Here is a 16,376-nt window from a genome sequence, read left to right as displayed (position 1 = left end):
GCGCAAAGTCCGTCCCCAGAGTTGAGTGACGCGAAGCTCCACTCACGTCCGAGGCCCGCCCAGGATTCTCCCACAGGCTCAGGCTCGCGCGCTCCCACTTAGGATTGGCGGATGAAGTCGAAGGCGTGTGTTGCTTGTGCAACTCCAGTAAGTGCCGGGCACCCGAAATTGCCAAGTCGTCATTAATGAGGTTCCGTGTCTCACTTACGTGATTTACTGTTGTTCCTAGTTCTTTAAGACAGTCCTTAAAATTCGTGTGTTAAAAACGAATTGCTTTTATGTCCAATTCACCACAGACTGGTACTGTTGTAAAATACAGTAAAAAATGTACATATTTCTCCTCTGACTTTGTACCCTTTATATAGGGTGATCATGCATCCCAGTTTGTCCAGGATGATGCCATTTTCCGTCTGTTGTCCTGGAGTGATTATTAACAACACCCCCTTTCACTCTAGAAACTGTTTCACCTGGATGATAAATTATATGGTCACCTATCTTTTTATGTAATTGTATACATTACTCATGTATCCTTATGGACTTTCTGCACATAAATTAAATTATTATCCTTTATTTATAGAAGATAACACACCATATCATTATTCCCCTTGATTTTCTTCACTTTTTTTTGGTAGCTCTTACCATGTATATCCAGAGAGCTTCCTCATCATTTTTTTTTTAAACTGGAGAGTATTGCATATAATGAGGGGATGGTCATAGTTTATTTAATCTTTATAACCCGACACTTAAATTGTTTTTAATCAATCAACCAGTGCTGCAGTAAAGAAGTTCCTACCAACAATATGTAGAAGTGCCATTTTCTACAGCCTTGCCTACAAAGGATATCAAACTTGAATTTTGTCCTCATGGTGTGTCATAAATAGAATGTTCCCTCTATTGGAAAGGGGAAAGGAGAGAAGACTAGAACAAGGAAATTCTTTAAGAAAGTAATGTGGAGATTGCTTACATCAATTCTGATACCAATCCGTTGGCAAGAACTTAGTCACATGACCAGGCCTAGCAACAGTGAGGCTGGAAATTTGGTTTCCAGTCCAGCAGCCCTTTGCCTAAGAAAAAGAAAAGGATGGGTTTAAAGGGACAGTCAGTAGTCTCTACTATAATCTGTCCCACTGATCACCTAGATACCTGCGTGTATCCTTCTTACAGTAGAATACTTTTACCCCTAAAGAAGAGAGATCAATTCCCTGTTCGTTTCTATACCAGCTCAAAAAGCAGGATGTTTGATGATGCACAACCCTCTCCATCTGATTGGGATATGTCTTTTCATGGCCCAGAGTTATATACACTGTAAAACAAATTATCTGCTCATGCCTGTACATGTAATACAAAACAACAGTGGAACAGGAACAGGATAACCACAGTTAAAACTCAAAAAAATTAGAATGTGAAACACATAGCCGTTACTTCTCCATAGCAATGATGGAACCCTGGGCAGGAATTAGAAATACTCAATACCTTGTAGGGAGTAAGTTCCTTGGTTAGACCCTCATTCTGCTCTTTGAGAGGATCTCCATTGTCCATTGTACTCTGGGCCCCAGTTTTGCCCTAGGAATGTAAGTTAACTGGATTTTGGAGAGTATTCCCTCTTTGGAGGAATGCCTTTGGATCTGGATTGAGAGCTCTTGTAGGCCAGGTTTTTCAGTGTTTTGTTTTTGTTGTTTTATTTAAATGTAATTTCATTGAATATTCAGTAAACTCTACTTCCAGACAGTTTCAGGTGCCAGTAACCACGCCCACAGTTGTTTCTAGAAATAGTTGTTAAATGTGGCCTATTTCCTGGATTCCACACTCAAACCTTTCTTAACATCTTTCTTTTTAATGACAGTCTTGAGGTTATCTGAAACAATAGGCTTAAGTGAGAAGGGAACTCTATTAATTTGATTTTTGCTTCAGTTTATCTTTGTTTTCTGTTGTTTTTTTGCCCATTTGTGTTTGCCAAAAAATCTTAATGGGCTATGAGAAAACCCAAAATCTCTTCTGCTATATAGGGGTACATAAGCAGTTGGCTTTTTCAACTTAGTGAAGCCCAAGAATTACCAGCTGTTCTATTTGCTTTTTACTCTGACTTTGAGGTTTATTTGTAATACCTTGCTGAAAGCAGAAAGAAGCAACCAAACATACAAACTGTCTCTTCCCATATACCTCCACTAGAGCTACAAGCTAGGTAGAGAAGTTGTCTGCCTTCCTGGTTCTTGTAATCAGCAATTTGACTAAACTTTTTGACATGACAAGGCCTCCCTTTTCCAGACTGCTCAGGGGTAATCCTGCTCAACCTCTAAAAGAATCTGTGTGGGCGCCTGGGTGGCTCAGTTGGTTAATCGACTGCCTTCGGCTCAGGTCATGATCCTGGAGTCCCAGGATCGAGTCCCGCATCAGGCTCCCTGCTCAGCAGGGAGTCTGCTTCTCCCTCTGACCCTCCCCCCTCTCATGTGTTCGCTCTCTCTCTCTCACTGTCTCTCAAATAAATAAATAAAATCTTTAAAAAAAATAAAAGAATCTGTATTTTTAGGTTTTACTTACAGCACGGTGGAAAAACAAACAAGCATGGTACTGGAAACATTCTCTTTTCAGTTGCTTAGCAGCAAGAAGTTAGCTAGGCTTGTTTGAATTAAGAAATTCTAATTCTGTTTTACTATGCAAAACCTTAGGTCCCAGCCCCTACTTACTGAGTCAAAACTGTCATATTATCAAAATCCATCTAGTAATTTTTGCACATTAAAGTTTGGGTAGCACTGCTCTAGCTTAGATGTCCACACCACTAGATAGATGAGTTCTCTCACTAAACTCTTGCCTATTAAAGCCATTTCCCTGGCTAGGAAACTCCCACTTTTATATAATCAGATATAAAAGCTGTTTTCTAACCTCTCACAATTTCCCTACAAATATGCAGAGAGAGTCATCCTGGGGTCCTTTTCCTGGTGCATTTTCCACTCTGTGTCCCATGTGCCCAGCTCAAATATGCCTTGCTATAGAAATAAAAAAAGAGCATAGGTGATTGCATATATTCTGCTGTTTTCTGAGCATCAGTCCTTACTCTACATTTGTTCCACATGTTGCTAGTGCTGTGTGACAAAATTATTCTAGAGTCATCTTGTGTGTTTCCTAGCCTAGACCCAGAATCAGCTGTTTCTCCAAGAAGCCCTTGTTCCTTTAGTTCATTTACAGATAACAATCTGAGTGCCAGGGATGTTCGTTGCTACTGTCTTGGTCATTTTGGGAACTTTTCATAGGACAGAACTAGGAAATATATATATATAGAGAGAGAGAGAGGATAAAATAAGTCATGAGTTCATTCTGATACTTCAAATTCCAGTATAGGTGATTTTACTTAACCTCTTTTGTATTACATCTGTATCTCCTTTCCTCCACATCCAGAATCCTGGTTCACAAGTACATAGGAGATTATAGAAGCAGCATATTCATTCATCCTACATTGTACACACAACAACTTCAGAATAGCAATACTAATACTACTATCCCCGATGTGATTGCTGAAGGAATTCAACATTTTCCTACTACTTTTCTTCCATTTCCTCTGTTCTATTGTGAGCACATACAGCTGTGACAAACTATACTTTCTTCCTCCTAATCCTCCTTTGGTCTTGTTCTGTAAGTAGTACACATTTAATGCTCACCATCAGCTCTTATATTGAGACCTCTTAGTCATTTTAGTTGGCTAAAGCTAGTTCTTTAATAGGTTTCTCAGGAAGGGGCTCCTGGAAAACATAATTTTGAATGTTCTTGAATGTTGGAAACATCTTGTGCCTTTTATTTTTGAAAATCAGTTTTGTTAGATAATCTTGACTCACTTTTCTTGAGAATCTGAAGTGTGATGCTCCATTTTCTTATGACCTAAAGCATTGCTGAAAAATAGCTCATGAGAGTCTAATTTTCTTTTCCTTATAGGTCACCTCATCTTTTTGCCTAGATGCCCCCCAGTTTTTTTCCCTTTAACATCAAGTAATTTTACTAGACTATGTGCTGGTGTTGGTCATTCTGGGTCAAAATTCTTAGGTATAGAGCGTGCTCTTTCAATAGATCGTTTCAATTTTTTCAATAATATCTTTAATTACAATTTTTCTTTTTGCTCTATTCCTTTGGTTTCTTTCCTCAGAAACTACTATTGTCTTTATGTTAGATCTTCTTTATCTTAATATTAGTCACCTTCCCTCAAAATCTTTTTCTTTTTTCACATTTTTAATTTTCTTTTCACCCTGTTTCTCTTAAGGCATTATCTGACACTTATATTTGCTCCTGGTTTCCTTCTAGTTGAGTTTTCATTCCCAAATAATGTTTTTATTGCTAATTCCTACTGAGTTCTGCCATTATGTTTTTCTGTCATGTCCTGTACCATTTTCTTTTCAATTTAACTAATGTGAAAAGTGTATTAAGGCTTACCTTCTTTTCAGTTTAACTGATGATTACCTTCCCTTTTCTGACATTCACTATCACTTTTTCTTTAGCAATATGTGAGGACAAGTTTCAGCCCTTTACTCGCTTCTGGACTCTCTAGTCCCCCATTGCCTCTGTATCATACCTCAATAAATGAGACTCATAGAATATTTTTACTTCCACATCCTTCACTTCTAGTTGAGACCTTGAAAATATATTGATGTCTGCCCCCTCCACCCTTACCTAGTTCCTCGGTTTCACTGAGATAGGTTGGTACTTTGTTCCATTTCAATAAATACTTGCTTTTCCTTTGCAGTATGGCTCTTCTATTTTAGGAATCCTTAAGTTAACACTTGGGCTGTAATTCCCAGTTTCATTGTCATTATTCACTTACATTACTATATAAATTATTCATCACAAATTCCCCTTCTCTTCATCTTCCCTGTCTTGATCTGATTGTTTTGTTGTTTGGTAGTGCTCACTCTTAAGTGATCCCTCAGAGGCTGTGCATGGGTAACATTATTTGTGATTCTGTGCATATTGACAAATATCTTTCCATCCTCTTGATGGTTGAATGAGATTTGGGCTGAGCTGCTGTCCTTTTCCCTCAGTGACCTGTAAAATGTTACTCCACCTCAACTCACCGTCTGCAGCAGCCATCCCAGACAGCCTAACAATTCCTGTAGTTATCAGCCCAAAATGGCCAGCACTTGATTGATCACTGACAGCTTCCCTAATTTTTGCCCCAACCAGGGAAAGCCAAATACACCCGCCCCCTACAACCAATTACATAGGATACCCCACTTCCGGGCTGCTGCTGACAGCTCCTCCATGCCAACAACCTCCAATCAGGGCATACCTGAATTCCCTTTTCCACTATAAAGCTTTCCATTCCTCTGCTTGTCTTTGAGTGTCTGTTAAACAGAAATGATGGTGTCCCAAATCCCTTGCTATAGAAGCTCCAAGTAAATAGCCTTTGCTTGTCCTTATTTGGCTTCGTTTATTTTTGCACCTTTCTTCTCCCTCTCTTGTACTTTTTCTTCTTCCTCTTCCTCCCCCTTCTCTTTCTCCTCACCCCTCCTTTCCCACCCCCACAGTCCCCTTTGTTCTTTTTGTTTTTCATCTTCTTGTAAGTAACTTGTTCTTTCCACCTGAAAGTTTTTGAAGATCTTCTCTTTATAGGAATTTCCCTCACATACGTCTAGGTGTGTCTTTTCTCATTGATATTACCTGGAACTCAGTGACCCCTTTCGCTTGCAGATGCATGTCTATCTTTAGGTCAGGGAAATCTTCTGTTATTATTTAATTATTACCTCTCTTTTTTCTGTTCCTTTCTTTCCTTCTAAAACTCCAAACGTCACATATCAGGTCTTTTGGATGTATCTTCAAAGTGATGTGCCTTTTCATCATAATTTCTCTCTTTATATATTTTTGCTCTGTGTTTTGAGCTATCTTTTCCACTTTTCAGGCCACTTAGCAGGATTCAATCCTTCTTCTTCAATGTATCATCAGTGTTGTATTTTTAAAAATCATGATTTCCATTTATTTACTTGTGTAAAAATCTTATAGCTGCTTTATTTATAATAGCCTCAAATGAAAACAACCCAAATGTCCATCATAAGGAAAGTGAATAGAGAAACTGTGGCATATGTATTCAATAGAATACTACTCAGCATTAAAAAGGAAAAAAAAAAACTATAGATATATGCAGGAATATGAATGAATCTCCAAACATTATACCGAAAGAAATCAGACATTAAAAAGTACATATAATAAGAGTCTATCTACATGAATCTAAGATTCTAATTCTAAGTCAAACAAAACTAATCTATGGTGACAGAAAATCAGAAATTACTTAGGGAGGGGGGAAATGGGGAAGAATGGTAATTTACTGGGAAGTAGCAGGAGGTGATGAAAATATTCTATATGTTTACAGAGGTGTGGGTTACATGGGTGGTATGGTATAGATGTATCAAAAAAAAAATTCATCATACTGTATACTTAAGATCTGTGCATTTTATTGAATGTAAAATCTCAATTTAAAAACAGAATAAAATGCTTTTTGTGCAATTGTCTTGTGTGTGTATTGAATTTAGTCTTCTTAAGGGCTTTTATTTATGTATTTATATATTTATGGTTTAAGAAGTCTTCTGTCTTCTTTAGCACTTTCAAAAGCTGGTGGTCTGTCAGTTTCAAAGGAAGAGAAGTTTCAGTGCAACTTTTTTGTTTCCTTAAAGCTCCTCTTTGTCAGGATGACCAAGTCCTTTTTCTTTCTTTTTTTTTTTTTTGACAATTTATCTCATTGTTATATTTTTAATTGAAGTATAATTAACATATGGCATTATATTAGGTTCAGGTATACAATACAGTGATTCGACAATTCTACACATTACTCGGTGCTCATCATGGTAAGTGTACTCTTAAACCCCATCACCTATTTCACCCGTCCCGCCACCCACCTCCCCTCTAGCAACCACCCGGTGGTTCTCTGTATTTAAGTCTGTTTTGTTTGTCTCTTTTTTCTTTATTTGTTTTGTTTTTTAAATTCCATATATGAGTGAAGTCATATGCTGTTTGTCTTTCTCTGTCTGACTTCTTTCACTTAGCATTATACCCTCTAGGTCCATCCATGTTGTTGCAAATGGCAAGATCTCATTCTTTTTTATGGCTAAGATTCCATTGCATATATATATATATATATATATATATATATATATATATATATTCTACATTTTTATCCATTCATCTATCAATGAACACTTGGGCTACTTCCATATGTTGTCTCTTTTAAGTAATGCTGCAATAAACATAGAGGTCCATTTATCTTTTTGAATTAACATTTTTGTTTTCTTTGGGTAAATACCCAGTAGTGGAATTACTAGATCATATGGTAATTATATTTTTAATTTTTTGAGGAACATCTGTATTATTTTCCACAGTGGCTGCACCAGTTTGCATTCCCATCAACAATGCATGAAGGTTCCTTTTTCTCCACATCCTCACCAACACTTGGTATTTCTTGTCTTTTTTATTTTAGCCATCTTGACAGGTATAAGGTGGTATCTCACTGTGCTTTTGATTTGCATTTCCTCGGTTATTAGTGATGTTGAGAATCTTTTCATGTGTCTGTTGGCATTTGTGTGTCTCAGAAGGTCCTCTTAAGAACAGTGCCAGCAGGACGCCTGGGTGGCTCAGTCGTTAAGCATCTGCCTTCAGCTCAGGTCATGATCCCAGGGTCCTGGGGTCGAGCCCAGCATTGGGCTCCCTGCTCAGCGGGAAGCCTGCTTCTCCCTCTCCCATTCCCCCCTGCTTGTGTTCCGTCTCTCGCTGTGTCTCTCTGTCAAATAAATAAAATCTTTAAAAAAAAAAAAAAAACAGTGCCAGGGCAGGTACTATACTCCCACTTGAAGGACTATGGGTCTTCTCAGACTACACTCTCTCCATTATCCAGTATGTTCTGATGCTTTTCCCTTTCTCTCTCTCTCTAGACTCACTATAACTTGAGGCTTCATTCATGTCATCTAGTGCCCACTGTGTGTCTGCTCATTCCCAAGTATTCATGTTTCAATTTGGGTCATGTAGTTGAATTGGAAGTGGGAGAGAAGGGTGAAAGATACGTGATAGTCTGATTCATTTTTATAAACTAGCTGGTACCCAAAACTTTGTGCCTTGTATTTAGTAAGGAATCAAAAATATTTGTTACACTGACTAAAAAACATAGTTGAGTAAATAAATAGACCTAGAAAATCCCAGCATCATTGAATGTTGTTTCCATCTAAATTTCCCTTCTCTGGAGTTGGCATTAAAATCAAGGAACATACAAATCCAAAGGTTGAGTAGGAACTAATGTTAGTGAGGTAGAGAAGATGGTCCAAATCTGCCACCAACTATGGGAACAACCAGAAGCGAATAGTGAAATCTGGGTTGTAAAGCAAGAGCTCTGAGACGTAGAAAGACAAGTAGGAAGGGATGGGTTAAGAGAGTAAGTAGAGGGACACCTGGGTGGCTTAGTCAGTTAAGCGTCTGCCTTCAACTTAGGTCATGATCCCAGGGTCCTGGGATCAAGTCCCGGGTAGGGCTCCTTGCTCAGCAGGGACTCTGCTTCTCCCTCTCCTGCTGCTCCCCCTGCTTGTGCTCTCTCTGACAAACAAAATCTTAAAAAAAAAAAAAAAAAAAAAGAAGGGCTATCTTGGGTAAAAACTGTGATGAGCATTATGGTCCAACAATAGAAACCCCAGACCCTCTTAACAAAACAATACCTGGAGGACTTACAGCTTCTGCCTACCACAGAAGGCTGAAAAAAGCATTCCCACCGTCACAACAACAAGCTAGGCAAGTTACAAAATCATAACTTTTATTGAGCCAATCAGAGAGCTGAGGTCACAGGACAGCTGACTAGCCTGAATCCAAGGAAAGACAAGCTGCTTGTAAACAGGTGAGAGGCAAGCCCTGGGTCATCTGTGGCATAGCATATGAAGGAAAATAAAGCAGCCATTCAAACAGCAAAGAATTCTGCTAAATGTTTAAATAAATTGTTAAAGATTGAGTATGGGCTTGCATGTTTGTGGAATCCCATGGAAACCACAAAGATAAGGGGAATTCACATCACCGGCTCTTCTCTAGGGAAGGTGTTTTGTAATTAAAAGGAAAAGAAAAAAAGCTTTACCTCGTTTCTAGTCTCTCTAGAGGCAGAAGTCTCCTGTTAGGTGGAAGATGAGCGTATTCCTTTTTTTTTTTTTTTTTTCTTTTTTAATTTGTCAGAGAGAGAGACAGCACCAGCAGGGGGAGATGCAGGCAGAGGGAGAAGCAGGCTCCCCGCTGAGCAAGGAGCCTGATGTGGTACTTGATCCCAGGACCCTGGGATCATGACCTGAGCCGGAGGCAGACGCTTGACGGACTGAGCCACCCAGGCATCCCAAATGAGCACATTCCTTCAAACACATTAAACTCTGGGTCCAGGTCCAAATGAGCAAGGCCAAGAGAGGGGAAGCACTTCCCTCTCTGTGTGAGCCCTTCTTTCAAGTTCCCATACCCTGTCTCAAGATGTGCCTTTTTTCAGGATGACTGACATTGCAAATACTTCCGTCAAGTGTAAAGCCCACTCCTAACTATAGGGATGGTTACACCCTAGCAAGACAAGTCCTTGCTTATCCACAGGGAATATGTTTAATCCCTCTAGTGGATGCCTGAAACTACCGATAGTACCGAACCCTCTACATTCTATGCTTTTTCCTGTACATACATACCTATGATAAAGTTTAATTTATAAATTAGTCACAGTAAGAGATTAACAACAACTAATAAGATAGAACAATTATAGCAATGTACTATAATATATATGAAGTTATATGAATGTGGTCTCTCTCAAAATACTGTACTGTACTCACCTTCTTGTGATGATGTGAGATGATAAAATGCCTACGTGATGAGATAAAATGAGGTGAGTGACGTAGGCATTGTGATTTAGTGTTAGGGTTAATCTACTACTGACCTTCTGATGACATGTCAAGGAGGATCTGCTTCTGGACCAGAGTTGACTGCAGGTAACTGAAACCTCGGAAAGTGAAACCACAGACGGGCAGGGGGAGGCAGGACACTAGATCAGAGCATTACAGAGAATCCTCTACTTATATCCTTTTTTGGGGGGGGTAAAGATTTATTTATTTCAGAGAGCGAGCTTGAGAGCATGTCAGCTTGTGTGAGTGGGGGGAGGGGCAGAGGGAGAAGGAGATAATCTCAAGCAGACTCCCTGTAGAGCACAGCGCCCAAGGGGCTCGATCCTACCACCCTGAGACCATGACCTGAGCCTAAATCAAGAGTGGGATGCTTAACCCGATTGAGCCACCCAGGCACCCCTACTTCTATCCTTTTAATTACAAAAACAAAAATAACTATTATAGAGGCAAATAAATCTTGTTGCCAAGAGGAAAAATAATGAACTCTGTCTACCATCAGCAGATGACTTTAGTGGTTGATTTTAATTTTCAGGTGGTTTGACATTATTAATTACATCATGTACCATATGTGAAAAAATTTAGGGTATGTTCAGAATGATACTGATCTACATTCCCTTATTAGAAACCACTGAGTATTGGGTGCCTGGGTGGCTCAGTTGGTTAAGCGACTGTCTTCAGCTCAGGTCATGATCCTGGAGTCCCAGGATCGAGTCCCGCATCAGGCTCCCTGCTGAGGGAGTCTGTTTCTCCCTTTGACCCTCCCCCCTCTCATGCTCTCTCTCTCAGGTAAATAAATAAAATCTTTAAAAAAAAAAAAAAAAAGAAAGAAACCACTAAGTATCAGTGTAGTTTGGAATTGAGGATAAATAATTTTAAAAACTTTTTTCTTTTAAAACCATCTTTGGGGCACCTGGGTGGCTCAGTCGGTTAAGTGTCTGCCTTTGGCTCAGGTCATGATCCCAGGGTCTTGGGACCGAGCCCCCCATCAGGCTCCCTGCTCAGTGGGAAGCCTGCTTCTCCCTCTGCCTCTGCTGCTCCCCATGCTTATGCTCTTCCCTCCACAAATAAATAAAAAATCTTCAAAAAAAACACAACCAACTTTAATGGAGTATAATTGACATATAATAAAATGCATCCACTTTAAGAATACCCAGTGAGTTTAGGCAGGCCAGGTTTGTCTGCTGAGTTTGTCATAAACTTCATGAAATCCTTTAGTTTTCAAAAATTTTGGATTTTGAAACTGTTGATAAGGGATTATAAATCTGTTATAAAAGAGTTATGTGATAATGGAAAAGAATACAGTGATAATTACACTTATATAGATGTATAAATTGCTTGTATAGCGACATCTGGACTTAATGACAAATGGACTCATGAACCTCTGGGTAATCTTTTGGATACTAAGCTATTTTAAGAAAATTTTATTAACTACTGTATAGTTTGTACCTAACAGTATACCTGGAACATAATAAGTACCCCATAATACATTTCATTTTTGTCTATTGATAATTCTACCCAACTCATACTTCTATACCGCTATCTTTTTTGTTAATTAAAAACATTTTTTGCGGGGCGCCTGGGTGGCTCAGTCGTTAAGCGTCTGCCTTCGGCTCAGGTCATGATCCCACTCCTGGGATCGAGCCCCGCATCGGGCTCCCTGCATGGCGGGGAGCCTGCTTCTCCCTCTCCCTCTCCCCCTGCTTGTGTTCCCTCTTTTGCTGTGTCTCTCTGTCAAATAAATAAATGAAATCTTAAAAAAAAAAACATTTTTTTTTTTTAATCTTGAGTAGGATCCATGCCCAACATGGGGCTTGACCTCACGGCCCTGAGATTAAGAGTCATGTGCTCTATCAACTGAGCCAGCCAGGTGCCCCTATACCATTATTTTTTCATTTTCTGTACTGATATTTTCCTCAGAAACCTCCTTTATTTATTTAGAAAGCTCTAATTTTTCTACCTGTTTATTGTCTGTCATTTCCTGTGGAACTGTGCTGTCCAGTATATAGTCATCAGCCACACACAGCTATTTAAATTTAAATTAAGGCTAATTAAATAAAATGAAAAAATCAGTTTCTTTGCTGCAGTAGACACATTTCAGTGGTTTGATAGCCACATGTGGGCTATGTTTACTGTATCAGATAGTGTGAATATAGAACCGTTCCACCATTGGGGAAAGTTCCACTGGATAGAGCTGCTTCATCTTGTTTGCTATGTTATTCCCAGTGCCTTTCACAGTGCTTGGGATCCAGTAGAGGATCAACAAATACTTGCTGAATAAATGTTTTTAGTTTATCTGTAAAAGCATTCAGGCAAATATAAAGCAAAGATTCTTTTTTGAAATAGAAATGTTTGAGTAACAGTGACTCTTAGGAGCCAAAATGTTTTCTTTGAAAAGGTAAAAATTAGGTTATATTTTACTCTGTATTATAGCTTTGATTATTAATGGGTTTTGGTCACTGAGCATTTACCAGCACTGTTTAAATTGTTTTATGTGTATTTTCTCAGTAATCGTCACAGCAACCTTATGATGTCTACACTATTCCCAATTTACAGATAAAGAAATTGAGATAGAGGTGGAAAGTAACTTGCCCAAGATCATGCAGTTACTAAGTGGCAGGGCCAGAATTTGGACCCAGGTAGTCTGGCTCCAGAGGCTAAGCAATTAACCCCAACACTGAGCTCTTTGTGATTTATTTATTTATTTTTAGAGAGGGAGAGGTGGGTGGGGAGGTAGGAGGAGAGGGAGAAGGAGAGAATCTTAAGCAGGCTCCATGCCCAGCAGGGAGCCTGAGGCGGGGCTCAGTCTCACAACCCTGAGATCATGACCTGAGCCAAAATTGAGAGTCAGATGCTTAACCAACTGAGCCACCCAGGTGCCCCACTTTATGATTATTTTTTTAAAAAGATTTTATTTATTTGAGAGAGAGCAGGAGCAGGGGAGAGGGGCAGAGGGAGAGGGAGAAGCAGACTCCCTGCTGAGCAGGGAGAGGGAACCCAACAGGGTCTCCATCCAAGGACCCTGGGATCATGAGCTGAAGGCAGACGCTTAACTGATGGAGCCACCCAGGGGTCCCTTTATGATTATTTTTAATAAGAACCATTTAGTCTCTTCTTTCCAGTATTCAAACCTCTATTTTCTTTTTCCTTATTTAATTACACTTAGCTAGGACACCCTAGAAAACGTTAAATAATAGCTGCTATAGCCCTCCATCCTTGTCGGGTCCCTCCCTGACTTTAATGTGAATGCTTCCCTCATTTCACTCTAAGGTATGAAGTTACTGTTGTTTTCTGATGATTATCTTGATACATTTAAAGAATGGTCTTTTATTTCTGGTTTACTATAAATTTTTAAATTTGAAATGGCTGTTGAATGTTATACAATGCATCCCTAAAGAATATCATTTGGCTTTTCTCCTTTAATAAATTACCTGAGATTTCTTAGTGTTAAACCACCATTCTTGGAATAAACCATACTTTGTCATGGTATGAATTCTTTTTATTACCACACCACTGTTTTTGATATTTTAATACTCATTTTTCTTTGCAACAAAGTCATAGTGAGAACAGAAGAATTCCTCTCTTTGGGTATTGTTTGTCTTGGGTTTTCATATTAGCGTTATGCTAGCCTTGTGGAATAAACTGAGGAATTTTCTCCCTTTTTGGGATAGTTTCCCTAGAATCCAGCCAGGGTTTGATACCCCATCTCAACTCCCTTCTTCTTCTAGAGGTGTCCACAGTACTAGAGGTGTCCACTAGCTCTCAAGGCTCCTCATAAACTGGACTAATCTACTGATCCCCAACCAAGTCTGTGTATCTTTCAATTTTCTCCCTTTCCTTGCACAGGCCACAGACCCTCTGGCTTCTGAGCCTTTTCTAATTTCATGCCACTTGCCTTGTCATTGGGAGATATGGGTGGTGTTGATTTTTGCAGGACAGAATTAACATTTGAGGTGGGAACTGTGTAGCTGCTTGACACCTCTCACTTCACTTAACCCTCAAAATCCTGGGATTTTTACTTTGTAGATGGGAAAAGGAACCTGATAAATTGCTATACACTAATGTGTGAGGTGCCAGAATTTAAAACAAGGACTGCTTGATTCCAAAGCAACTGCTTCCACTACAACGTAAGTCTCACCTGGTCCATTATGGTCGCTGGCCATAGTCTCTGACGTTGACTTGTATGTCCTCCGTGCTCCGTTGGCAATTATAGACTGTACTACACCATTTGACATTGCCCTCTTTCGTATTTTTTGTTTCGTCTGTGTAGTTCTTGTCTCATACTGCAGTTATTAACTGAATGCCTGTTGATCTGACTCCACATTTAGCTATCTTTTCTTATTTTATAATAAAGGGCATCGACGAAAACAAAAGGAAAAGGTGACTAAATGCAAATAATTTTGATTGTGTTAGTCTTAGCTACACATTGCAAAAAGTCCCTTTCAAAGTAAGTTTAACTCTGCGTGGTCTCCCAAGGACTTTTTAGCGATCCCTGCAAAATCAATGCCTAAAAACAAAGAGAGAGGGCGTTTGTGAATATTGATTTACCCAAGCACATCAAACAATGGCAGTTTGCTGGAAGTCGCACCTTCAGCACTAACTTCCTAACAAGGAAAGCTAGAATAGGAGGCACTCTCAACAGCAGGCGCAACCCGGCTTACCCCCTCCCACCTTCGGCCGTATGGAACTTTCCCTGTGAAAGCTTTGACGGAGCGCTCCCTAAGAGTCACGTGGGGCTGGAGCGTACTCCCGCGCCCTGCGGAATGACGCGAGGCTCGGGTTGCCAAGGGGAGGGGCAAGGCGCCGCGGAAGGGGCGGGGCGAAGGAAGCCAGCCGGGAAGGCGGGGCCGGTGGAGGAGAGGGGCGGGCGGACAGGGGCGCGCTGGCGGGGAGGGCCCAGCGTATTATGGGATGCGGCGGTGGAATGGCGCTGGGCGCGTGATTTTGAACAAACCCGGGTCTGTGTCTCGGAGGCGCCGCCGCCGCCGCTGCTGCTGGGAGCCTAGGGAGCGCGGCGCGAGGAGCAGGCGGCGGCGCCGCCGGCTTTGGTGAGTGTCAGCCCCGGGGGTGGGGACATCTGGGCGGGAGGGCGGGAAGGGGACACCGGCCCCCGCTGCGGGTGGTGGAGCGGGCGGAGGGCGCCGGACCGCCCCCTCTGAGAGCCCGGGCTGGTGGATCGTGGCGGAGAGCGGGAACCTGCGGGCTGGGGGCCGCCGCGCCCTCCTCGGCCGCAAGGGGCGGGAGGATCCTCCCCGCTTGGCCTCTTCCAGCCGGCACCCGGGAGGGCGGCTGTCACCCGGTAGGGCCGGCGCTGGGCCGGCCGCCCGCCCTTCCCGGCAGTCGGGAGGAAGGGTTCCGGCGGCTGTTGACACGCACCTTGCGTGGCCGGAGAAGCCGACTGTGCCCGCCCTGGGTTTCTGGGAACCGGTTTTGCTGCTGTGTCATTTTGTACCAGCCCCTCCTTTCCTTGCTGCCCGCCGCCCCGTTCTTCCTATGCCCCTTTGTATGATCTCTTCGTGTATGTCCGTTTTCCTCGCGAAGCCCACCATCTAAATGTCATAATGTCCCCGAGGTGCACGGGGAAAGGGAGCGGGCCGGGACTTAGCTTGGCCAAGCAACGGTAAACACCAAGCAGAGTGCGGATGGATGGGGCTGGCGGAGGAAAAATAAAGTTTAAACATGAAGAAACTGGGAAGACTTGAGACTCTCAGGCTCGAGCAGGCTACATAGATAAAGAGCGATTGGGCTGGGTGGTAGATAGCACTTGTTTAAAGCCTGAATCTACTGGCTTTTATATGGAGTTGTCATTCAAGAAAGGTAAGGAAATGAAATGGCCTTTTCAACTTCCACCTCACTCTTCTTAGACTAACTTTTAAAACAGACAGTAGAGTGGCCCTGTTCTCAACCTTGAAATTCAATTTGATCATTGCAGGTAGGTCTTTAAGAGTTTATATTGTAGTTCAGTGGTGGGTTTAGAATTCAGCTTTTTGAATGCGCGACTACCAAAGCTTTCTGAAATTAACAAAGATAACCAATTTGATTTTTTGTTTTTGTTTTTTAATTCTGGTCTTGTCGCAAGCCTTGCAGCTTGTGGTTTTGTGTTATTTCTTAGATGATTAAAGAAATGCTTATGTTCTTTTTTAGTTATTAAACCGCATAATGAGAGTAGCTGGTGGGAAAGATGGGTAACAGGTCTTGTTCTAAAGCAAGCTATTTATTTTGTCTGTATTAAATATATCTGTGGTAGATTTTTTTTTCATTTGGTGACAGATCTTAAAAACATTTGGCAAATAATTTTAGTTTAGAGGTATATTTTCTGTACTTTAGAAATTGTTCATGAGTAGGATCAATACATTTTAAACCTTGTTGGGCTTTGACATGTTAAACCAATGACAAATTGGAAGTCACAGTGTTCACGGACAGAAATGATCAGATGAAATCAAGTGGAGAGGGAAAATAGTTCAGAACTTTATTTTTAAAACTATACCACATCTAGTTTTGACCACATCATCA

The 16,376-nt window shown here is 40.9% G+C and overlaps 1 protein-coding gene across 5 annotated transcripts in view; it reads left to right on the top strand.

Annotated features, from left to right (window-relative positions):
- Positions 1-14,739: 14,739 nt before the first annotated feature.
- LIN54 (lin-54 DREAM MuvB core complex component) overlaps positions 14,740-16,376 on the top strand; it is a 63,805-nt gene continuing 62,168 nt past the window's right edge. For 3 of the 5 annotated variants that reach the window (XM_027599838.2, XM_027599835.2, XM_027599839.1), the window contains exon 1: positions 15,507-15,680. In XM_027599838.2, the coding sequence (XP_027455639.1) occupies positions 15,659-15,680 (22 nt within the window). In that variant the 5' untranslated portion in view covers positions 15,507-15,658. Of the gene's footprint in view, positions 14,912-15,506; positions 15,681-16,376 lie in introns of those variants that run through there. The other 2 variants (XM_027599836.2, XM_027599840.1) reach the window with 1 other exon arrangement.

The sequence above is a fragment of the Zalophus californianus genome, chromosome 2 (genome assembly GCF_009762305.2).
Source record: "Zalophus californianus isolate mZalCal1 chromosome 2, mZalCal1.pri.v2, whole genome shotgun sequence".
Lineage (NCBI taxonomy): Eukaryota > Metazoa > Chordata > Mammalia > Carnivora > Otariidae > Zalophus > Zalophus californianus.
Note: the sequence above shows the minus strand (reverse complement) of the source record. Positions and strands in the feature narration are given on the sequence as shown.